The sequence below is a fragment of the Notechis scutatus genome, chromosome 5, assembly GCF_049901735.1.
Source record: "Notechis scutatus isolate UNSWTSFEM ecotype Mainland chromosome 5, rNotScu1.2, whole genome shotgun sequence".
NCBI lineage: Eukaryota > Metazoa > Chordata > Lepidosauria > Squamata > Elapidae > Notechis > Notechis scutatus.
Genome location: NC_142013.1, coordinates 38,500,755 through 38,525,441, shown reverse-complemented (window position 1 = coordinate 38,525,441; position 24,687 = coordinate 38,500,755). Strand labels below are relative to the sequence as shown.

Below are 24,687 nucleotides of genomic sequence, written 5' to 3'. Positions count from 1 at the left end.
CAACGACGCAGCAACGACCTTGCCGGTGACAGAGCATTTGGCTGGGGTGGTGTCAGCCTCGACTGCAGCGATCATGAGCAAAAGGCCGATGACGGCATTCTCCAGTCATCTGCACAGCTGATAATTCTCCGAAGCCCAGCTGATTGCTGCTGGAGGAGACAGCATGTGGAACTCAAGAGGCCAGAAACGCAGGCACTGCTGATACGACACCGAATACTGACATTGGTGCTAGGGGATGGGAAGGGCGTGGTCTTGCCTATAAATAGAGCGTTGGGAGGCTCCCAGCGCTGACTTTTCAAATGTCAGTTACTCATTTGTGCTATGCCTCAGGATTGAATAAAAAGTACCAATTGTTTCCAGAGTTTTTCACTTCCGAATTTTCAAGGCCTGGGGACTTGGACATTTGAGATATTTTCTCTTAGCTCTAAGAAGGCAATGGCCAATCACTTCCAAAATGCAGAAAAAACTATTACTACCCACCTGCCTTCAATCGATGACCTGTATACTGCACAAGTCAAAAAGAGGGCTGTGAAAATATTTACAGACCCCTCACATCCCGGACATAAACTGTTTCAACTCCTTCCCTCAAAGCGACGCTATAGAGCACTGCACACCAGAACAACTGGACACAAGAACAGTTTTTTTCCCGAAAGCCATCACTCTGCTAAACAAATAATTCCCTCAACACTGTTCAACTATTAAAAAGTCTACTACTATTACTGTTAATCTTCTCATCACTCCTTATCACCCATCCCCTCCCACTTGTGATTGTAGGACTGTAACTTTGTCGCTTGTATCCTTATGATTTATATTGACTGTTTCCTAGTATGATTTGATTGTTGATTGTACCCTATGACTATCATTAAGTGTTGTACCTTATGATTCTTGACTGTATCTTTTCAACGAATGTATCTTTTCTTTACGTATACTGAGAGTATTTACACCAAGACAAATTCCTTGTGTGTCCAATCACACTTGGCCAATAAAAGTATTCTCTTCTCTTCTATTCTAAAATTGTTCCCTAAAATCTGTTATGAATTTTCTCATGTAGTCTGCGAGAGTCAAGACTCACTAAAGGCATAAACAAACAAACATTTGTGTAGCTATTGGAAGTGATGACATTTAATTTCCAGCTCCAGGATAATAGGACCATCATAGTCCAGCATTTTGTGTAGAGTTGTAATTGCAGGAATGTTCCAATCTCGGATGGCAAACCTCAGATAAAGAATGTTTCCAAGCAAATACAACTCAGGTAAACAAAGTCACTAATCTATGGATAAAGGAGGATTAGAGAGCCTCGTCATTACAACAATTTTGCTTTGCACAGTGACTAAATCAGATAGTAGTATTTACCTCTGCAGTATTTATGTGATTTCCTGCACTAAGGCTAGTTCTGCTATATGCTCACTTCATTTTTTCTTTTATTACTATTTCTACAATTTGCCTGATAAATGTCATTAAAATGAGTGGTGTATAATTTTTACAAATTGGTTTCATACTGGCCACCTTTCCATCTTTTGATACCTCCTTAATTAGATTCAACTGATAAGGAATATGTAAAATGTTTATAATCTCTCCTCATTCTTTGTTTTTAATTTTGTAAATTCAAACTCCTTACATATAAGACTATATCTTTTGCATGACTCTCCCACTGATGAATCTTTAAAGAGTAGATCATACAGGAGAACTAATTTATGTACATTACGCATTGTTCAGTATGAACACTGAAGAATTTTTTTATGATCCTATGAGCTCAAATTAAAATATATAATTAGATACTATATTTGAACTCACTTGGCTGTTTCAGCAGATTGATCCTGAGGTTTCTGTAAATGTTGTGGACTAGATTTAATTCTTAAATTACTGTCTTCTTCTTTGCTTGATATGTTCTGTTCAGTTTCAAAATTCGAAATGGCAAATATTTTTGATTTGAGATGCTCAGTGGGTCCTTTGTCTTGATGGTTACTTTGATCTGAAAAGCCTTGTTTCATTTTGCAATGCCCATCTCCAAAATTAGAAGGTTCTTTTTCTTTGTATGATGATTTAGAAGAAATACCAAATAAACTCCCAAGATATTGCAAAAATCCTTCTTTAGACCGTTTATTGTTATTGTTTGTTTTGCTTTCATGAATCAAACTAGGAAGACTTTGTGCTTTCTTTAATTCCTCTTGAGTGGTAGATCTATTCAGGCCTTCTGTAGAGAAATCCTTATTTTTACATACTGATACCTACAAGGAAAAAAACAGATTATTTTATCAATTGTTGAAGAGGAACTATATTTTACTGTCTTTATAGGAGGAATTGTATTGCATTGTATCCTGTCTTTCCTATGAAAAGCATAAGGTAGTACATACTCAGTTCTTTTCATTGTATTGTTCGTATAAGAGAATAAGGCCAGATGAGAGTCTTCCCAATTTAAGGCCAGAACTCTTTCTGCTTAAGCACGCTGGCTCTCATTAAGTGAACTGGAATACATTAATGTACAATTTTAATGCTAATGCTTTATTTCCAGCATACATAATATTATCTAAATCTACAATACACTGAACATTGCTAAGTATGCATAACACTGATTCTATAAAGGCAAAAAACTAGCTCTTTTACGAAAAGTTCACATGAAAAAGAATCTCCACTATGAGAGTTGCCTTTTATTTTTTTGAAATATATGTTCTTCATATGTAATGCATGTAATAGCATTACATAAAAACAAACAGTTGCAGAATTATCAGCTATTTTTAGTTAGTAAATCTTTTTCCCAAGGAATGATTAATGTCTGCCAGGCTTCTTCCCCAAGAAAACCTATTTTTAAAAAGTCAGTGTCTCTTTGTCTTTCTTCTTATCTATGAGCAGTATATCTGACTACCAGCTGGATACCCATGCTTTGTTACGAAACTATGTGATGGGGCTTAGTTTTTGGGGAGGAAAATAAGGAGAAAAAAATTCTGCCTCTGCCTACCAGCATCCATTGGTATTCATCTGTCTAGTGTCCTGTCAATGTGTGAGAGAGTTGAGGGCTGTTTGGAAACTGAAAGAGCATTTGCTGTGTAAAAAAGGAGACAGCAAGGAGCCTGGGCGTGGCTTAGTTCAACTGTTCTAGGCATAGCTTAGTGCAACTGTTCTGCTTTCTGCTGTGAAACTAAAACTGAAACAAACTCCTCTCCTCTGCTTGTGTTTTGCAAGGGGGGGGGGGAGTAGAACTCCTTAGCATCAGAGTATGTTAATAATAATATACAAAATACTAATACTGTGATGGTCATTTCAAAAAATTCTTTGTGAGCACCTAGAAGCCAACAGGAACATACGTGCCAAATTTCAAGTTTGTAGGCTTTACGGTTTTGGTGATGATACGCGAGTGGTATTTCGCTTTTATATATAAAGATTGCTTAGATAAGATGTGTCTATTTCACTAATTCCTCAGACTATTAGTCTTTTATGAAGAATTTTTCCTCAGTATCTCTCATTTAGTGTCTTTCTTTTCCCATTACTCCTTGGAGGAAATTTTGCCTTAGTTCCCTGTGGAGAGTTTTTTATTCTTATAGTCTAAGGCAGGGATGTCAAACTCAAGGCCCGAGGGCCAGATACAACCCACAGGGTGCTTAGATGTGGCCCACCAGCCCACCCTGGAAACAGCGAAGGACTGGCCTGTGGTGCCCCTGTCAGCGAAAACAGAGCCCACTGGACTCCGTTTTCATTGGTGAAGGGCTGCAGGAGGCTGTTTCGGCTGAAAATGGAGCCCGGGCGAACCATATGCGGCTTCCCTGAGCTCGGTTTTCACTGGCAGGGGGCTGCAGGAGGCTATCACAGCTGAAAACAGAGCCCAGGAGGGCTGCGCACAGCCTCCCTGAACTCTGTTTTCGCTGGCAGAGGGCTGGAGGCCATCATGGCCAAAAATGGAGCCTTGATGAGTGATGTAGAGCTGGCCACGCCCCCTGGCCTCCCAAGGTCAAACACAGCCCTGATATGGCCCTCAATGAAATCAAGTTTGACACCCCTGGTCTAAGGGAAGAATTGTACACAAGTACTTAGGAAGAAAAATTTATCTAATCCTTACAGAAAGAATCCCCCCCTCTCCAGTGCCTTGTGGATACTTTTTCTCATGAGATGTTTTTTCCCCTTCGTCTCTTGAGGAAAGGATTCTCCCCCTCCCTCCTGTAATCTTGAAGCCCCATTCAGGCCCATATGAAACCCTAGAGTTTTAAGGAACCCAATTTGAAAAACTGTACTTTAGGCTATAACATCTGTGATGAGGCCAGAATAACCAAGATTATTACATGATAGTTTTTCCTGAAACCAAAATGTTTATTAGAGAGTAGGTTGTTTGTTTCTAACTGGAGGATGATGGCTTATATTTGCAGATCTGACTAACTTTCAGGAAGTGCTAACATAATTTCTTGGTGTTCAGTTCTTGCCTTGAATCAGTTTCATTTCTTAATTTATGATTCTCCCAATTAAAAATGTTAGTTGCAAGTGTTTAGGGATTTTTAAAAAAATAGTGTCCTCTTGTTTTAAAAAACAAATTATCTTTATTTTCAGATGTGCAGACAAACTTTAGAAGATATGGCCATTGAAAATAGACAGAAAAGTCACAACCTGATAAATTAAGACTGGAGTATTTGTTCACCCATAGAATTGTTTTTAATCTAGCTAACTATATGTTTAAATAGTCAATCAACTTTTTGAGCCTTATTAATAGTTTTATAATAACAAAAGTGACACCAAATCAACAGATGAGTGTCCTGAATTGTATATATTTATGTTTTTCTTGATTTGAATCTATAAATAATTGCACATAGAAATATGCATACACATATGTTCAACTTTCTACCGTGTTTCTCCAACAATACGGCCTCCACCAATAGGAAGGCCCAGCATGATTTCTAGGCATGAGGTGAAATTAAGCCCCCAAAATTTAGGCCTATTTAAACCATGCATTTCTCCGCCATTTCTCACATCGTTTGTTAGAACTACATGAGGTGAAGAGAAATGGGGGGGAAGGGCAGGGGGGATGGCGAGAAAACTTGCCTTTAGGAGTGCCCTGCAGGTAGCCTAGGCTAGAATACACCGATAGCCGATAGAAGCTCCCCGAAGGCAGAGTCCCCAGCTGCTTCAAGAGCGTGGCGTGGCTACCCATGTCCACTTGCCTTTAGGCAGTCTCTTTTGGGCGATGGAAGCTCCCCAAGTGCAGTCACCAGCCACTTTGATCAGCCGGGAGAAGCGGCCTCAAGCGAGCGCGCACACACACTCCCCTCGCCGCGAGGCCGCTTCTACCGGCCGATTGAAGTGGCTGGTGACTGCATTTGGGGAACTTCCATCGCCCAAAAGAGACTACCTAAAGGCGAGGGACATGGGCAGCCACGCCTCGCCTTGAAGCGGCTGGGGACTCTGCCTTCAAGGGAGCTTTCATCTGCCGATAGAAGTGGCCTCGTGGCGAGGGGAGTGTGTGTGTGTGCGCCGCCCCGAGGCCGCTTCTACCAGTCGATCGAAGTGACTGATGACTGCACTTGGGGAGCTTCCATCGCCCAAAAGAGACTGCCTAAAGGCGAGTGGACATGGGCAGCCACACCACGCCCTGAAGCAGCTGGGGACTCTGCCTTCGGGGAGCTTTCGTCGGCCGATAGAAGCGGCCTTGCGGCGAGGGGAGTCTGTGTGCGCTCACCCCAAGGCCGCTTCTACTGGCGATCAAGTGGCTGGTGACTGCACTTGGGAGCCTTCCATCGCCCAAAAGAGACTGCCTAAAGGCGAGGGGACATGGGCAGCCACGCCTCGCCTTGAAGCGGCTGGGGACTCTGCCTTCAAGGGAGCTTTCATCTGTCGATAGAAGCGGCCTCGCGGCGAGGGAGTGTGTGTGTGCGCTCGCCCGAGGCCGCTTCTACCAGTCGATCAAGTGACTGATGACTGCACTTGGGGAGCTTCCATCGCCCAAAGAGACTGCCTAAAGGCGAGTGGATATAGGCAGCCACGCCACGCTCTGAAGCAGCTGGGGACTTTGCCTTCGGGGAGCTTTCGTCGGCCAATAGAAGCGGCCTCGTGGTGAGGTATGTGCGTATGGGCCGCTCTAGGTGGGGGAGGAAATTAAGTCACCCCCGAAAAGACGGCCTAGCTGTTTTTTCATTGGTCAAAAAAAAAAATAAGGCCCGGCCTTATTTTGTGAGAGACACGGTACTTACATAGAGGTTGTGCCACATGCCATTCACTACATAGTTTGGCTGAAAATGCCCAAACTTTTGCATATACTCAGGTACATGATGTATGACTAAGAAATATTTTCAAAATGACATATATCAGTTCTCCACAAAATCCCAGATTTTGGGATGATGAGGGATGAAGCCAGTTTTTCCATCAAGACATTTGTATTATTTAATTATTAAACAAGTCCATCATGACACTTGTATTATTCAAAATCCAGAGTAGCCCTATAGTGATAGCTTTGCAGAAAGCAACAAAGACAGAGCACTGGGCATTATCTGAACCTGGATTTTTAAAATTAATGAATTCTTATTCTAGTGGTTTTATTGTGCTGTATATTAGAAGTCGCCATGAACATATTGTGATTCTGATACATTTAAATTCTACAAATAAATAAATAATAATTCAAAAGGCATTTCACTTTCTAAGTAACTATCATTACAAGCATTACATTATATATAAGATATAGGCAAAACAGACTACAGAAAAATCCTATGTTTCATAGATACCACAATGCTCTACTGAAACAAGCACATTGTATAGCCATGTGTATATTTTTCTTATCTCATTATAATATTTAGTTTTGAAAAGCTAGAATTGGAACTGCTGGCATAATTTATATTAATTATGTTTATGGCTGAATTGTATCTATTTTCTTGCTTTTAAGTTTACATTTCATGCTATTAAACTTTTGAAACAATTATTTAATTAAAAACTATCCATGACGAAAAGATAACAAAGCCAGGGATCTTCAATTTGTCATAAAATAATCATTGCAATGATACCAACTCTAATGTCATTATTTACAATTTTTATTCTCACAATCATATATGAATACACACATACACACACACATATTTCAGGACATTTTCTGCATATAATGAAACAGATAATAATACAGGAAATCCTAAATAAATATAAATTGATAGTTTTTAGGAACTATAAGACATAATTCTCGTTCCTATTTATAATAATAAATAGAAAGACCTTTAATAATTCTGGAAGAGGACTGCTTTCTTTTCTTGGACAAATCACATCTGTAGATTCTTCTTCCTTAATTTCAAAACTGAAAAAGAGAGAAACAAATGTAAACTATTGAAAGCCCAAATTTATTTGCAGCATTTTTGAAAGAAAGTGCAGAAACCAAATGCATTTATTGTGCCTGTTTGCTTTCTATCATCTTGGCATTTCTTGTGTTTAGACAGCTTTACTAAACCTGATCAAAGCATTTCCTTTATTGTCATAAACTTTCCAAGTTCATTTTTAAACTTCAATATTTTTTCCTATCTATTTTTAACACAACTCTTCTGTAGTATATTTTCAAAATTAGTCAATTAATTTGATTTTTAGCTTAAGGTTACCATATGTTTAATCGAGAATTTTTCCCTTTATCCTCACATAATGGTAGCTGTAATTGTAACTGCCTTACAAATTTTTTTGCTTATTGATTAGATTTGTATGCTATCTAATATCCAATGATACTGGATGGCTGATATAGAATAAAATTATAAGTAAAAATGAATTTCCCAATAATTTAATCCTAAATTGGAAGAAAGAAATTGAAAATCTTTGCATACCATAAATCACATATTTAAATTATATAAAATTTAAATATCACTTTATTTTATTAAATTTATTACAAATTTGGTATAAGAAAGGTAATCTCTAAAAGTCTCTTGATTTTATAGTCGTAGAGAGAAAAGTTTGTTTTTGCTCAGTTGAAATGATACTAGCTCAACTAATTTCCAATTTAAATGGTTAACAATTTATAATTTGAATAATTAGTAAAGAGTTGGTTGAATTAAAAGATTAAATATAGTAGAAGACTCAGACAACATTTAAGTGTAAACATGCTTAAGTGTTGAATATGCTGAATTAACAGCATCAACATGAGGGAAAATCAATACAAATTTGTCTATCTGGGACTCTGTATTCTATTTCTCAATACACAATTTATATTTCAGTAGGTTTGGACCAAACAGTGTTTTTGGAAACTAGACTGTATATAAGATAAGATATCAAATTATGCTAAAACAAATTCTATGTTAGATTTCAGTTAAGCTCCAGAGTATTTCATTCAAATTTCCTCCAAAACAAAAGCAATGTTTTAAAACCAAGATCTTCCATATTAAAAGAAAAATACCACAGTTATTTTATTTATTTGATACTTATATGGCTATCTATTTTTAAAAACATAATTGTAGGTTCCTCACAGCAGTACAAAACCAAACACCCCACACACACAGAGCAAGAAGCTACGTAAAATCTGGTGCCCTAGCCATTTTCCTCTGATGCAGTCAAACACAGGCTTTAACCTCACCCTATTCCAATACTTGGATGACAAGCTAGCTCTCTATAGCCTTCTCAAAAAGATGAGAACCTATTAGATCTCAAGGGGAAGATGTTCCACAGGATAGGGATTACTGTGGAAAAAAGTTGCTAGATCCCACAGCATTTATGGGAAGGAATATGGGGTGTGTTTATTTGATCTGATGGAATGGGAATATACTGTCAGGGAGAGATCATTCCACAAATAAGCTGGCCCATGCTAAAATTATATGGAACAATGGAACAAAACTAGAAGCTCAAGGCCTCTCATACAATGAAAGTATAATATGGGCAAACCTAGGGGTGCCAAACACTGAGAGAGCTACTGCATTCTAGACCAATTGTAATTTCTGGGTAATCTTTAAGGGCAGCTCCACATAGATCACATTGTAGTAGTGGTGTACAACAATAGTTGAATGGCTTCTTAAGAAGGAAGACATATTTTCCATACAGACCTCTAAATTTCATACTACACATGCCACACTGAATACAAACAGTAGCAAACATATAAACTTAAGCTGGAGTTCAAAATTTGGCCAGAAAAAAACAAAACTATTTTAAATAATAGCTATTTTATTAAAGAATGGCAATTATAACCAATTGTAAAAATAAGGTCCTTCATTTCTAAAATAAATTGATTTCCCATTTGAATGCATGTACACAACTGACTCTTTTGCGCGAGATAATAAAAACATATAAAGTTATATATACATTGCTCTGCCATGCAAATCACTGGGCAGATATAGGTGAGTACAGCACAGAGGAAGTCAGGTGGGCCCCTATGATCATCGGAGCGAACCGGTTCGCAGCCAGCTGATCATCAGAGCTAGGCCTTCACCCGAACCACTCCAAACCGGGAGAATCCTGCCCCTGGTTCCCTCCATGTCAATGTAGTTCCATTAAATTCCATTCCAAAACATTGAGTGAGATTGGTCAGCCAGTTACAAATCTGTTTGGTGGTGATGTGACTATTGCACAGTTTTCCTTCTTATCAAAATGTAAGTTGTAATCTACTTTGTCAAATGTACTTTAGAAGACTACTTATTTTTAGGAAAAAAATAGAAGTAAAAAGAAGAGAAGGTTGAAAGGCTGAACCTTAAGGTAAGAATATAGGTTTGAAGCACCAGAAAAAATGTGCAACACTTGTTATAGTTAGTAACCTTTGCAAGAAGAAAGATTCAGAAGAATAAGTCTAAAGATAGTGTTTGGAACTTGGGTTCATCTACTGAAACAGAAAAGATGTGTTCAAACAAGCTTTTGATGAAAATCTACATAATATAATACTACTGCTAAGGGAAAGATTGATATCTGCAGAGAAAAAGCAACAGACGAGGGAGAGTATTTAATCTTCTGCCATTTGCTAATTCTTTCTCTAAACATTTTTTCCTAATAAACTCCAAAATGTGAAATAAATTCAGTCTCAAGAACTGGGCTGGGAAAGAAGATTACAAATCACTTGATCTTCATTGATACTTTACTTAAAAATGCATATCCCTGTTATGGAAATGCATAACAAGAGTCCGCAAAAATAGGGAAAATACAGTGTTTATTAATATACTTATCACACAGTTTTCATAAAGGACAGACATCATACTGGCTACATCTAAATAAATGTAAATATAAATAATTCAAATTCAAAATTTATATATATATATATATATATATATATATATATATATATATATATATATATATATATATATATATATATATTCTAAATTTAATAAGTCTTGTTCAAATTAAAAAAACACTCCAAATCATTACAGATTACCTTAGACAGCAACATGTTAGACACTTTTTTAACACTGTTAACTCTTCAAAGCTCATCTAAACATCATACCACGTATATTTTCCCATCTCTGTTCTTTATATAAAAAAGCATCTGTAAGTGTTAAGGGAAAAAACAAAACAAAATCTATCCTCCTTTAATAAGCTACCCACTCATGTTATATATACAAAATTTTGCAGCATTAGGCACCAATACTTGGAAAACAAAAGGAAGCAGTACTGGCAGGAGAAAGTAAATATATTAGTTTTGGCAATAAAAATTGGCTGAGTTTGGAGTCACACAGGAAGATAAGGGTTCTCAAAATAAGTTCCAACAATTGCAGGCTATATAAAGATACCGTCATTCAGGACTGATATTGGACAGCAATACAGCTTTAATTTAAGCTTAAATAAAAATTGCTCAGAGTATAAGGTAATTCTCAATATAATTTGTAATAAAACTTTTAAACAAGAAGGTAAAAGCTAATACAAACTACAAGAAAGAAAGAAAGAAAGAAAGAAAGAAAGAAAGAAAGAAAGAAAGAAAGAAAGAAAGAAAGAAAGAAACCGAAAGAAAGAAGAAAGAAAGAAGGAAGAAAGAAAGAAGGAAAGAAAGAAAGAGAAAACCCCCCAGAGAAAAACAAAAAGTGCAAGACAACGAAAGGAAAAAAGTATAAAGAATTGGTTTCCAAAATTCTCCACAGCCATTACAAATACATTTTGAACTCACTCTACAGTTGCATCATATTACTTTTATTTGTATAATCTATTCTGTTTAATCATTAAAAACATAAGTCCCAAGATATATTTTTTTCATTTTTATGCAAAAAATCCGTAAGAGGCTTCCAGTCAGGAATAAATGTAGATAATATTTTTTCTCTAATCAAAGAAGTCCAGTGCTGAGGTAATTAGCAAGAAGGGAATTAGTCTTTTTATTTACATTCATTGGAGAGGAAGGGATTACAAGAGAATAAGCAGGTACGCAAAGAGGAATACACACCAGAGGGAATATGCTAGCACAGGCTCCAGTGAGCTCCCTATGAGGGAAACAACAGGGAGGGAAGCCTTTAGCATGAAACTGATTAGGGTCCTTCAGTGTCAGGTATAATACTGAATTAGTTGGAGGGTTCTAAGGCCACAGAGCTGAGTTTAACAACTTGCAATTACTACTTTTTAGGGATATGCTAAAAAGAAGTTCAGGAATAGATAGTTAGCTCAGGCAAACTCTCCACTCTGTGGGGTGGAGGGAGAAAAATCCTGTCAGGCACAGACAATGCTTACTGACTGTTATGGTGAACATGTGACAGAGACAGAAAGACGCTACAAAGGTTATAAATGCGGGCATAGTCACAAAATTACTTTTTTCTTACTTTCATAACAGTGAACATTCACTATCCAAGGCAGTCACTAAGCGAAGACAACCTGTAAATCAAATACAAAATTCAAAAGCATTTGAAGAATTAGGATTGACTGGCAGTGATGTGACAAATCAAGAGAACAGCTACTTACCTACTATTGTGAATGTCTTGCTTTTTGTTTTGGCTTATAGTTCAGGCCTTTAGCCCAGTATAGGCGTCTACATATGAAAGTGGAGAAAGTCTCTCTAAAAAGCATGGGGCTTCTTAACAATTTACACAATCTAAAATGGCCCTAGAATTTCCCATCTAACAATTCAAAATCATGTAAAGAATACTGTATTTCCATTGTTCTTTGTCCATTTTTCTTTGTAAATTGGACCCCAACAGTTATTTTAATGAGTGCTAATTTCATCCTCCGAGTTGTGCTTCATCTTTCATATCCAGAGCTGGTTGTATTATCTATCAGGTTAATTATTCAGAAGCTACCTTTTCTGAAACCTTCTCAACCCTACCTGTTGAGTTCATGTTTTTGCAATATTGTGTTGTTGTTTTTTTGTAAAGTCTTTGCTAAAACTTTGCTTGTGTGAATAGGTTCAGTAATTTGTGTATTATTTTAAATTCCCATTATATGTTGTAGCATATATACCAGTCTTTCCGGTCCTTCAGCTTCAGTTTTGTTTCATATTTGTTGACCCATAATTGTTAGCTTTATAAGTGGCTCCGCTGCTATTACTTTAAATGGGTATTTAATTGGTGCCTTTCTAATTTGACAACTTATTTATTACTATCACACCTCATTTTATTTAAAATGAGTAAATTAAAATTTATTCAAAAGTCTCTGGATGGTTCATAAGCATTAAAATATATATGTATATGAACTAATTCTACCTTATTATATTGTAAAGTTATATAAAAGCAAAATACCACTCACGCATCATCACAAAATCTCCACAACCATAAAGCCTACAAACTTGAAACTATATTCCTCTTGGTTTCTAGGTACTCACGAAGAAAGGATTTTTTGAAATGACCATCAGAGCATTACTATTTCACATATTATTATTAATACGCTTTGATGCTAAGGAGTTCTACTTTCCCTCCCCACCTGCAAAACACAAGCAGAGGAAAAGAGTTTGTTTCAGATTCACAGCACCAAGCAGCTTTAGTACAGGACAGCTGAGCTAAGCCACGCCCAGGCTCCTTGCTGTCTCCTTCTTGCTCACACAGCGAATACTGTTTCAGTTTCCAAACAGCCCTCAACTCTCTCACACTGACAGGATGCTAGACAAATGAATATTGATGGATGCCAGTAGGCAGAGGCAGAATTCCACCCCCCCTTATTTTCTCCTCCCCAAAAACTAAGCCCGGCCACATAGTTTCGTAGCGAAGCACGTGTATCGAGCTAGTATTCTAATAAAACAATAACAAAAACAAATACCTAATTAAAGGCATTTCACTGTCTTAATAAATACCAGTATGGAGGCCACCTATCTCTGTATCTCTTGACAGGATGCACCTCAAGTCCGTCCCCCACCCCCCCAAATCAGCCCTCCCAGGTAAATTACAGGAAACCCAAGTATATAAGCTAATTCTACTCTATTGTACTGTAAAATTACATTAACAGAATCTTGCAAAGTACAAACTTCCTGTTGCCTTTAATTGCTTGATCAATTAGGGCGGATTCTTCCTAGGCTTAGTTGACCTTTAAGCCTCTGGAAGATCCTCCCTCTTTTGTCAGTTTTGCTAGACAGCATCTCTTCCCTTCGTCTTCCAAGGTCATCCACCCACCCACCCACCCAACTGCTTGGCAGTTTCTGCTTGGAAAAGATAACTCAGAAGATATTGAAGAACAAAAGCATGAATGATTTTATAGATCAAAAATAGCACTTTAAATTGGCAGGTATCTCGTATGTATGTATGTAAGTCTTCAAGTTATTGTTGACTACTGGTGACTGCCTGGAAAAGTCTAAGTTGTCTTGGCAAAAAATTTTATAAGGGGTTTGCCATTGCTTCTTTCCTAGGATTGAAAGTATATAAGTGGCTCAAAGTCACCAAGTTGGCTTTTTGTCTAAGGTGGAACTAGAACTCACAAGCTCCCAGTTTCTAATCCAGTGCATTTACCACCACAGCAAATTGACTCTCACTTGGAAATATATTGGTAAGTCATGCAGAGCTTCTAATCCAGGTGTAATATTGTTGAAGCAACTCTCATCTGCTGCATCCTATACCATTTAGTTTCTGAGTAGTCTTGAAAAGCAGTTCTAGATAGTGTGGCAGTAGTCCAGTCTCAAATGAGGGCATGTGTGACTCTTGCCAATGTCTTGTATTCCAAGTTTTCCCCTGCCACAACTAGAACATACAATAAAATTGGATAAAGGCTTGGTGGCAGCTTCCTTCTTCTAATCAAGCAGAAGCCTTACATAGGTGAAGTGACCCCAATGTCACTTCAGGTAGAGTGCAATCTGATCCAGACTTGGCACTGGACCCAATGAGGAGCCAAGATGTTTTTTGAATGAACGGTACTTCCATCTTGTTAGAATTTGGTTTTAGCTTATTTTGTTCCATCTAATCCAATTAGCCATGGTAGAAATCTATAGCCACATATCCATTCATTGCTGATACATTACCCCAAAATGATGAATTATCTCCTCCAGCAGTTTAATACTGATCTGATAGGTCAGGAAATATGGCTGAACACCTCAAGTGCAAATCCTCCATTGCTACTGAATGGAATTATCTATTCAAAACAGAGAAAAAGGCATGCCACTCAACCCAATCTTTATAGGTAGTACAAGAGAATACCATATTGAGAGGTATAATGGGACCAAAAGGCCTTCATTCTCTTTCTTCAAATCTCAACAAACATCACCCCCAAACTTTCTGTCCCACATCCAGACCTGAAGGAAAGAAGAGGCTAGGTAAAAGTGATCAATACAGTTGGATCAAGAGATGGCTTCTTCAGACATGGCTGCAATATTATTTCCTTTGAGGTAGTTAATACAAAAAACAAATTAATCGAAAAAGTATTTTTTGTATAGAAACCTTTTTGGTATCTGGTGATATTCCTTTTGGCAACTCAAAGAAACCAAGTAGCAGATGATTCAGTCTGCATTTTGTAGAATTCAGATTGGAAAGAATCTGTCCACTTTCTTAGAATCCACAAACTAGATCTTCACAAGACATTATCTCAATCGCCTAATGAAATATGTTCAAACTGAGTCTATGCTAAAGTGAATTGAAGCAATTTGATCAGCAAAAAGTCAAGGAAAAAATAGTCATAATGAGATAACCATAAATAGCAGCACTAACTGACATTCTGCTGAAACAACTAGGACAAAGAAGTGTTGATGCTTCGCTACTCTTATCACTATAGGATGGGTTCAGACATGAACATGTGTTTGAGTTCTATCAAGCTTACTCCTTGTTTACTACCATCATTACTGGGAATTATAAGTATTTTGGCATTTTAATGATGCTTTCTAAACAAATAATTTTTGGTCTACATCATTGAATAATCAGAAAAATTCCATAATACTGTTATATCTTATTATTGCTTAAATAAAAATGAAAACAAAATGCCAAAATACTTATAATTCCCTGTAATATTGAAATTGAAAATAAAAACATACCTGTACAAAGTAATTATACCTTTAAACAAAATTAGACTGCAATCATGGTTTCTCTAAGAAACTGATCAGTTTCTTAACCAACTTTAAGACACACTATTTCTTATTTACCAAATTATAAAACATGGAAAAGCTTTAACCAAAACTGTGGTGGACTAAAATTTGAAATGAAAGCTTACTTTCAAAAATTGTTTGACTGTTTATTTTCACAATCTAGAGTTTATTAATATTATAATCTTGAAAATAAAACATTATAAAGGCATATAATAAAATATTATATATTTTTAACTTTTTGTTTTTGCCATATATATTGTATCACCAAAAAACACTCTTACAATGGGATTTCCTCTCATTCTTTTCCCTTTCCATTTCAGGGTGTGCTGAAAGGAAAGGAAGGGGGGGATGGACAAGAATGCATGATGTTGATAAGTATTGCTACTTATCAATCTTGTTTGTTAAGTTTTGTCAATTAAATAATTTGAACCAAAAGTGTGTAACATATTTCATATATGAAAGCAATTCAAAATGGATCTTGAATTTTCATATATGAAAGCAGTTCAACCTCACTGGATTTGTTCTTAATGCTCTTTTGATCCGGAGTGGGAGAAAAGACTTTACCTAACTTACAGAAACTGGATATATTAAATCACCAAAGAATTAGTTTAGATTACCACAGTATTTATTAACTGTTACTTTTACCTTGTATTTTATATAGTACCATCATATATCCATGTAAAATGTGCATATACACACAGGTGCTCATAAAATGTAGAATATAATAAAAAAAATGTGAGAAATAGATGCACTGCCACTCTCCCTAGACCAGTTGCTTTTATTATCAGAGGCATCCCTGGGAGTTTCCATACCTTTGTAACCCAGAAGAGGTGTTGCCAGAAGGCTCTCCAAGGGCAAAGGCTGTATTCCCCAAAATGAAAAAAAAAAACCTTGACACTAGTATTTGAATTTAAATGATCCATTTTTTTTTCCTGGCTAACGGGAGGAAAAAAGCCTAAAAGTGTAATCCCTAGATTACATCTGCTATGCCCCGCGTGAAATTACAGTACTTATACTGAAGATGCTCAGCTTCTGGGGCTTAAAAGACTTATTTAAACAGAAGACCACCGCCTACTTTGCATCACAAAGGCTGCGTTCGCCTTGGCTTATACATTTATCCGGGGTTAAGAAAAAGTTTCCTCAAACCCCCATTTTGCAGGAAATTCGCATCACGTTCAACCCCTCCACGGAACGACTCTGGGCGAGTTCGCGTCAGGCTAACAGGCGTTTGGCAAGTTTACGGCTCTAGGTTTTGTTTGTGGAGAATTCAGCCAAAAGGAAGAGATGATGCCAAAGAAGTATCGAAGCGCGGGGCGGGGAGAAGGATGGCGAGGAGGTGAAGGGGGAAAGAAAAAGACGCGAAGCCAACCTACTCCAGCCAGGAAGGAAGGAAGGAAGGGTCACCGCCGCTCCTGCCTTCAAACTTTGTCTCGTCCCTACCTTCGTGCGCAGCGCTGCTCAGGGGCTACTTTGTTCTCTTCTTCCTGTTCCTTGGAAGAACTTCTCATAAAAAGGCGAGATAAATTGCTGTGCCAGGGGGAAGCGGCTCTCCTCCGAGTACTCCCTCCAGACATCTTCAACAACCAGGGAAGCAAACAGGCTACTTTTTTTTTTCTAAGGTGGAAAAAAAAGCCCCCAAACAGGTGGCGAATCTCCGACGCTTGTCCCGGGGAACGGAAGCCCTCGTTCTGACTAGCTTCCTAGTTCATTATTGTCCCAACGGGACCGGGTACAGGGAAGCCTGCCTCCGAAACCTTCCCCTCTGTGCTGTGGAGACAGAAATATTTGCACGGCTCCCTCCGCGGCCCGGCCCAGGAGGCGGGCCTCGGCCCTGAGCAGCACCTCCCCCTCTCTCCAAGTCCCGCCCTTTCTCCCCCACAACGCAGCAGCTTTAGTTCCCGCGCGCGTGATCTGTGAGTTTTCGCTCGCCGGTGTCGCCTCCCCTGCTCCTCCCTTATGCTCTGCGGCCGAGAAGTTCAGGTTGATCGAGTTTTGCCTTTCCTCCGAAAATAAACAGTCACCATCGATAGGTGTGTTTAGTTCTCGACCGCAGCGTGAAGGCAACACTGAAGTGACTGCCACAAACACCTCTAATTTAACCTGCTGAAAACCTGTTTTAGAAGTACTCTTAAAACGTTCAAAAAATAACTTAGTGACCCTCCCTTTGCCTAAGACTGAGAGCCCTCTTATCTATGATAGCAAAAACCAATAAAAACAAAACCCAAACAAACAAAACACATCAAAACAACAAACACAAGAAAATACGTTCGTGGAAATCTGGAAAATAGATATGTTGTAGGGCAGTGGTCCCCAACCACTGGGCCCCGGACCGGTACCGGTCCGTGGATCATTTTGTACCGGGCCACCTATTTTGCTTGGCCGCCGCCATCTTGTTTCGACGGCGCTTGAGAATGTGCTTCCGGGTGAGCTTGTCGGTCGTCGGTTGGAAAGCGGCGTTTGGGTGCTTGAGGAATCTTCGCGCCTTAGTTTCGTCGAAGGGGGGGGGCGGCTTCGAATGAAGAGCCGTCCCAATGGCAGTGGAGTCTCGCGTTACTCAGGAGGAGATTAAGAAAGAGCCCGAAAAGCCCATCGACAAAGGTACAAAGGAGGAGTTGAAGGTGGCGGGGAGAAGCGGGGGACGGCTGGCTGGCCGGTCACTCGGCTTGCCTTGCCTTGGTCGTGTGTGCTGATGCCGGTACCGGTCCGTAGATCATTTTGTGATGCCGGTACCAGGCCGTGGTATAGAAAAGGTTGGGGGCCACTGTTGTAGGGTACATATTTCTGAGCCTTAAGACCACTAAACATTGATGAAATCATGCTCCAGAATTAAATGCAGTCAGAATTGCTTAAATAAGGCTTATTCCCAGATAGACATAAACGGGTTGCCCTATTTAGTGTTTAGGTGCTACAGGCACTCAATGTATATATTTTTTTAGATTCCTTATAAAAAGTATAACAATGGGTCTGGTTTTTTTCTCACCCGTATTAAAAACTGGTGTAACTACAATGCCTGTCTTTCTACATAATTTTAAATGTATTTATTATTATTTATTATCATTTCTCCAAGACACTTCCTTTTCCATAACAAAAAAAAAATGCTCTAAGGCATGTACACAGAAGGAAGCCCTCTGAATAAATGAGTTTGGACTGGAGCCTAAAATAATTGCGTGCCATTGCATAAATCAGTTTTCTTTTTAAAGAACATTTCAATGTGCTACCTTCAAAATAAAAGCCCAAAATATAAACAATCTGAAACTATTTTACATTTGAGCTGCTTTGAATGTTGTGTGGACAGAAAAATATACAAATAAAAAAGTAACAATGTATTACAACATTTCTATAAATGCCAGTAGGAATGCTAAGTGAGCAAGTACAAGAATACTTCTTTCATCCTGTAGAGTGAACTATGCTATGTGGGTACAATAAGATCTCCCACTTTCTGGTTACCAGTTTTGAGTCATATTCCTCCACCATAAAAGGAATACAGCAAGAGTATAAGAAAATAGTAAACCTCACATGCCAATCAATGCATATATTACTGATGTTATAAACAACAGGCTTTGTTCCAGACATCCACATATTAGAACATCCAGAAACTTTCTGAATAAGAACTTCAGTCTGCTTCAGGCCTGAATGCAAGAATGATCTTCTATTGCTCCTCCAGAGTGCCACAATATTCCCTGCTTTACAGCTGAACCAAAAGGATTCAATCTATCCTGTAAGGCCTGCTCAGGGGCTTTAGGATTAGGACTTAACAGGGCAGGTACGCTAGCCTACTCTGTAAATGGAAAAGCTCTCCTCTTTGGAACGTAGCAGCCAATGTGACATATTGTGGAATAATGCCTTCTGAGCACATATAAGGGAAATTCCAGAGATTTTATGTATGCTACACCATCATGCATTGACAGTATAATCTACCCTTGAGTAAATATTTTCATATTTTTTCATTGAGCATATAATTGTGATGTGCTTTTTAACATATTTGCCATACACTAAATCAGTGGTGGCGAACCTTTTGGGCACCGAGTGCCCAAAATGTGCACGTGCACACACATAGCCAAAATGCAAGGTGCCCCTGCACATATGCACACATCCCCACACGTGCCCCCTGTGCATGCACAGCAGAGACCCAAAGGCCAGCTGGCTGGCGGGAGGCATGTGTTCATGTGCAGTGGAACTGAGGCAATGGCACACGTGCCCACAGAGAGGGCTCTGCGTGCCACCTGTGGCATGCGTGCCATAGGTTCGCCAACACTGCACTAAATAAATCCTGCAGAGTTGGATCCAACTTCCAGAAAGCCCCTACTTCTAGATTCATGGCAAATGTAAGGTAAAAGACTCCCTGCGTATTTTACTCCCTAGTCATTGCAGGCGGTGCTCGTCTCCATTTTGAGGCCATTGAGCCAGCACTGTCTGAAGACATTTACATGGTCATGTGGCTAGCATGACATCATGGAGCACTGTTACCTATAGGTACCCAAAGTGGTATCTATTTCCTTGCATTTGCATGCTTTTGAACTGCTAGGTTGGCCAGAGCTGGGTGAGGACAGGAGCCTACCCATTGCATGGTGCTCAAGTCTCGAACCTGGGCTTTTGGCTTTCTAGCCAACAAGCCCAGCATCTTAACTGCCGAGCCATTGCACCGCCTTGGCAAAGGACTAGGTGTCTATATTACTCCAGGATATGGGATGAAATTTAAAAACCAACTTCTGTAATATCCTAATTACCTTAGAAGGTCTTTGGCAAATATTATACTCCAAACATATGAAACATTTAAAATCAGTTATAAGATCAATAGTGGCAATCCCAGCACAATACTCTTGCTAGGATTAATTCTATATATTAATTTAATATTACATTGCAATTCTGAGATTAAAATGGTAAATAGTAAGTAGTAAAGTAGTTATCTGACGCTTGGGACTTTACAGTTTTATTCTGCCATTTTTTGTCAACTCAAGGAAGTATACATACCAATTTTCCCATCTCATATTTTCCCCATAGCAATAACCCTGGGAAATGGGTTGGGCTGAATTACTGGTCCAAAATCACCCAACTGGCTTTCATGCTTAAGGGAGGCCTAGAACTCACAGTCTAGGCTACTACCTTAAGCACTACATCAAATAGGCCCCTCCCATTGATTAGGTGGATAGATAGGTACCATAGGTATATAGAGGTATTGTCTCTCTTCACCTTCTGAGGCCTTGGCAGCTGTCCAAGGGACCTTGTGCTAGAATAATTATAGCTTTTCTTTCTAGCATGCAGTAAAATAACCTACTTCTACTTCTGGTAAGAAGGTTTGGATCATTTAGATGATAGTTCCCTCTCTATTAGTATACGGTAAAAACAAACATTTACCAAAAGCATTGTGATAAAGTCCCTGTAGCAATACACACTTTGGGATTAGCTTTACATTCTTATATTTCATATAAGAAATTATTTGTCATATGGTAGGTAGCAAAAGCCTCTAGCCTCTGACCCTAATTGCCCACTAAGAATCATATAAATGCATGCAAATTAAACAGAAAACTATGAGGCCCTAGTTACCATGTAGAAACTACAATGCCGGCAAGGGGAAACAGCCTGTTTGTGAAACCATGTAAAGGCTAAATATATATTTTACATTCTAAAGGTTCTTATATGTTACATAGCTTTGAAAAGCAATCAAGATTGAACTTACAACAAAAAAGTTCAGCTATTTTAAATGTTTTATTTAGAATATATTGCTAAGAGCAATAAGATTTCATTAAATTATATTAATTATTCAACTTGCTTTGCTGCCAACTACTAAAGTTTTTTGTTTCCAAATTTTTTTATTTCAGTCTGCATGTGCACAACAATACATTAACAGTGTGGCATCAATATATCATACATTTTAGTATAGGCAAAATTAATAATATCAATCATATCTCTCAATGCATATATTTCACATTAATTCATAATCCTTCAATGCTGATTTTCAACCTTTCAAAACTCTCTCCAAATGCCACCATATCAGTTAAACATACCTAGTAATTCCATTATTCCATTTCTCCCTGCTTTTATTTTATTTTTTAAAATAAAAAATTCTCATTTGGCAAGCAGTGTGGTTCCAGGTTTCACATCTCAATACAACATGACCATAGTTACCTGTTCATTATATTTGTTTAGTTTCATATTGCATCATCCTTATTATTCTTAAATATTAAGCTTACCTTATCCAATTCCAATTCATGTTATATTAATACATTCCCATATCTTATTTTACAATGTTATCTAAAATTCTCATTTCTGTTGTCATTTCTCATATTACTTTTTTCTGTCACATTTGTCATTTTATCAATCCTTATCTGTAAATATAATTGTCCCCTCTGGTTAATAATTTGAGCTAACTACCTTCATTCTACCTTAATATCAATCTCCCTATCTAATATATAATACAAATATATATTTTTTTCTCAGATTCCGCATTATATTTTCTCAAACACCTTATGAATCATCTATACAGTACAAAATACTATTTTCAATATATTCTTATACATCACAACATATTACCTTGTGGAATCTCCTTCCTTATCCTTTTATTTTCACCCATTATCTCTTACTCTTTGGACAATGTACTTTCTTTTCATCCTTGTTTGTTTCCTATTCCTCTTTTGATTTTTTCTTTTGCCCTTCCTTTTTCTGCTTTTTCCCTCTCCCTTAATCCATTTTCCGAACCATTCTCCCTTTTATCATCCCATCAGGCCAAATTTTTAATTCTAATTCCTTTCCCCCCACTTAAATAATTGTTGTTCGTTTTGTCCTTCAATGTTGGCTTCTTCTTTATAGAACTCCCCCCCCTCTGGTTTATTTTGTTCTTGTGTATACTGAGTCACCATTTCTAATTTCTGTAGTACATAATTGCACATTTCAAATTTAATTTTTATCATGTCCCTTAATATCTTGCAAATCCAATCTTAACTCTTGTAAGTCCAATCTTATATCAACAAATAGTTTCTCCATTATATCTTCTCCTTTTCTTTCCTCTTCCTTCATATTTAAAATCCTGTTTTTTAATAGATATATTCAATCTCAGAGTCCACTATATTATTTCAGCCAGTATCTTTTGAATTTATTTTCAACAATCCATACTCTTGGATGGTTCTATAACAATAAAGTTTTCCTATACCATCAAGTGGTGCTCTTGAGTCCTTTTACTTTTAACTTTCTTTATTGAATATAATACTTTTATTAAGTTCACTAATTTCAATCATTAGCTAATATTTCTTTTCTTTTCAACACAATTTCAGCATTTAATTATGCCCTTTAGTTATGCCCATAATTCAACAGTTATCCAGTTTAATTTCTAAACCTTTGTTGTGTTAAAGTATTTTCCTTTAAATTTTCTCCTCCAAATTAATCCAATCCAAATTTTATAAGATCCAATTTCTTTTTCACTTTCTCTGGTCACCGCTTCCACACACTTCCCTCCAAGATAGCCCTTTATTTTAATACCGGGGTAGGTCAAAAGCGATGTCCTTTGCCTGGTTCACACTCTCTACTTCTCTGCTCCAGCACAAAATTTAGTTTCCTGAGTGTTCTTTGTCTTTGTGATGGCTATTTTAGGACCACTGCTGCAGCTTGCCTTTGGTAGGGTTTTCCCTGTCAGGGAGGGAAGTTGCAACCCTCCAGATGATTTCCCCCTTCTTCACCACCTCACCAGGGTGGTTCTGGTTCCGATCGGGACCCTCCAGCAAGTGAGTTTGAGTGAAACCGTGCACGATTACGGATTCCACTCCGATGAGGAACAAACCAGAAGTCCCAACTACTAAAGTTTTATTTCTGAACAAATTGCATGATGATTTTCTCTTTGACTAATTTTGAAAAACGTTTCATTCCCCTTTTAATTTATGAACAATACAATACTATGTATGCTGCTTATTAGTAAATTCCACAGATTTTAGACTTCTTAGTATTAGAAAATTAGCCTTAATATACTTATTTGGAAGTAAGTCCTATGGAACTCAGCTGCCCTGAACTGACTCTAAAATATTCAACTAGATTTCTAGATGTATTTACCTATCTGTTGCTCTTAACCACACTATGTTTAGATTGCAAAATTTACCTGACCATCAGTTTCAAACATTTTTACCACCGGTTCAGTGGGCTAGGCTTGGTGGGCGTGCTTTGCACACATGCATACACTTTGCGTGTGCGTGCATGCCAAATGCACTTTGTGCAGGCGCAGAGGCTTTCCGACTCACCTCCTGCAATCCTGCACTCCGTTGCTTCAGCAGCTGCTGAGCAACTATCTGCTGTGCCGTGTAAAGCAGCTGCGCTTCAAAAGCAGGGAATAAAAGTTAGTATGGGAGCCCAGGCGGGTGGGCCCAACAGCAGAGCATTGGAGAGAACTGGTTCAGTCTCCGCTGCTCATCAGCACTACCGGCTCGGCAGAACCGGGGCGAACTGGTAGAATACCACCACTGCTGTGCATGCAATGAGCATTCTTAATTTTTTATGCCCCTTTTTATGGTTGAGTTGCAGAAATCTAATAATTAGCATCAATATATTTTTGAATCTAGGTTTTATATACTGCATATATTGTATGTTTTGTACTCATGATAGATGTCCAACCTAAAGCTGTGGATTGTGTTGCTCATTTTCGTACCAGTTCCTTATGTTCTTAATTGTTCAATAGTCTATTACCATGTTAACAACAGAGAGGTATACAGTTAATACCTGCAGATGTATGTTAACAACTGGATATATCAAATAGAAATTGCTTTGGTCAGAAAAGTTCTGTACTACAAAATAAAAATATTATTTTTAATTGGATTATTGTCATTTTCCATAAAGACAGTTGAAAAGTTCAATTATGTTTTTCAAGTATCGAATAATATAAAATTTATCCTTAAAGCCATTCAGTTGATTCATGCAGTTTCCATCCTCGTGATAGTCCAGAAATGAACAACATGTGGTTGTTCTCCCAGGCCTTGTGATTGAGGTAGTTGTAGTGTCCCCTTCAGTTAGCTTACTTTTGGTCCTCTAGTTAACCATGTTCTCATTTTTAAGCTGCCCTGAATCACCAAGGACTTAATGTAGCCCCAAAATTGAAAAAGTAATAAATTCTAACTATTTCCTTCTCTTGATATAGCCCAAAGATGTGGAAGTTCTGTCCTGCTAGCTTCCTTCACGCACCAATGAAAGTCTGTTTCCTTCAACTTTTAACTGGGAAAAATATTAGTCCAGATAATTGATATCTTGAAGCAATGTTTACAGAGTGCTTTGCCTGCTTTACATTTTTCCCAAGGAAAGCCCTCTGGAAAACGCTCCCTCCAATATTTCAAACTACTTCATTTCATGAATGCAATTTCAAATTTGTTATCTTAAAAGATACAGAATTCATTATG

The 24,687-nt window shown here is 37.9% G+C and overlaps 1 protein-coding gene across 3 annotated transcripts in view; it reads right to left on the bottom strand.

Annotated features, from left to right (window-relative positions):
- The window catches only part of CRYBG3 (crystallin beta-gamma domain containing 3), a 73,341-nt gene extending 56,209 nt beyond the window's left edge, over positions 1-17,132 (bottom strand). For all 3 annotated transcript variants that reach the window (XR_015749803.1, XR_015749802.1, XM_026664025.2), the window contains exons 1-3: positions 16,760-17,132; positions 7,174-7,252; positions 1,795-2,228 (exon numbers count right to left, since the gene is read on the bottom strand). Coding sequence is in view for 1 of the 3 variants with exons in the window: in XM_026664025.2 (XP_026519810.2) it covers positions 1,795-2,228; positions 7,174-7,252; positions 16,760-16,893 (647 nt within the window). In the remaining 2 variants the exon portion in view is untranslated. The remainder of the gene's footprint in view (positions 1-1,794; positions 2,229-7,173; positions 7,253-16,759) is intronic.
- Positions 17,133-24,687: the final 7,555 nt, after the last annotated feature.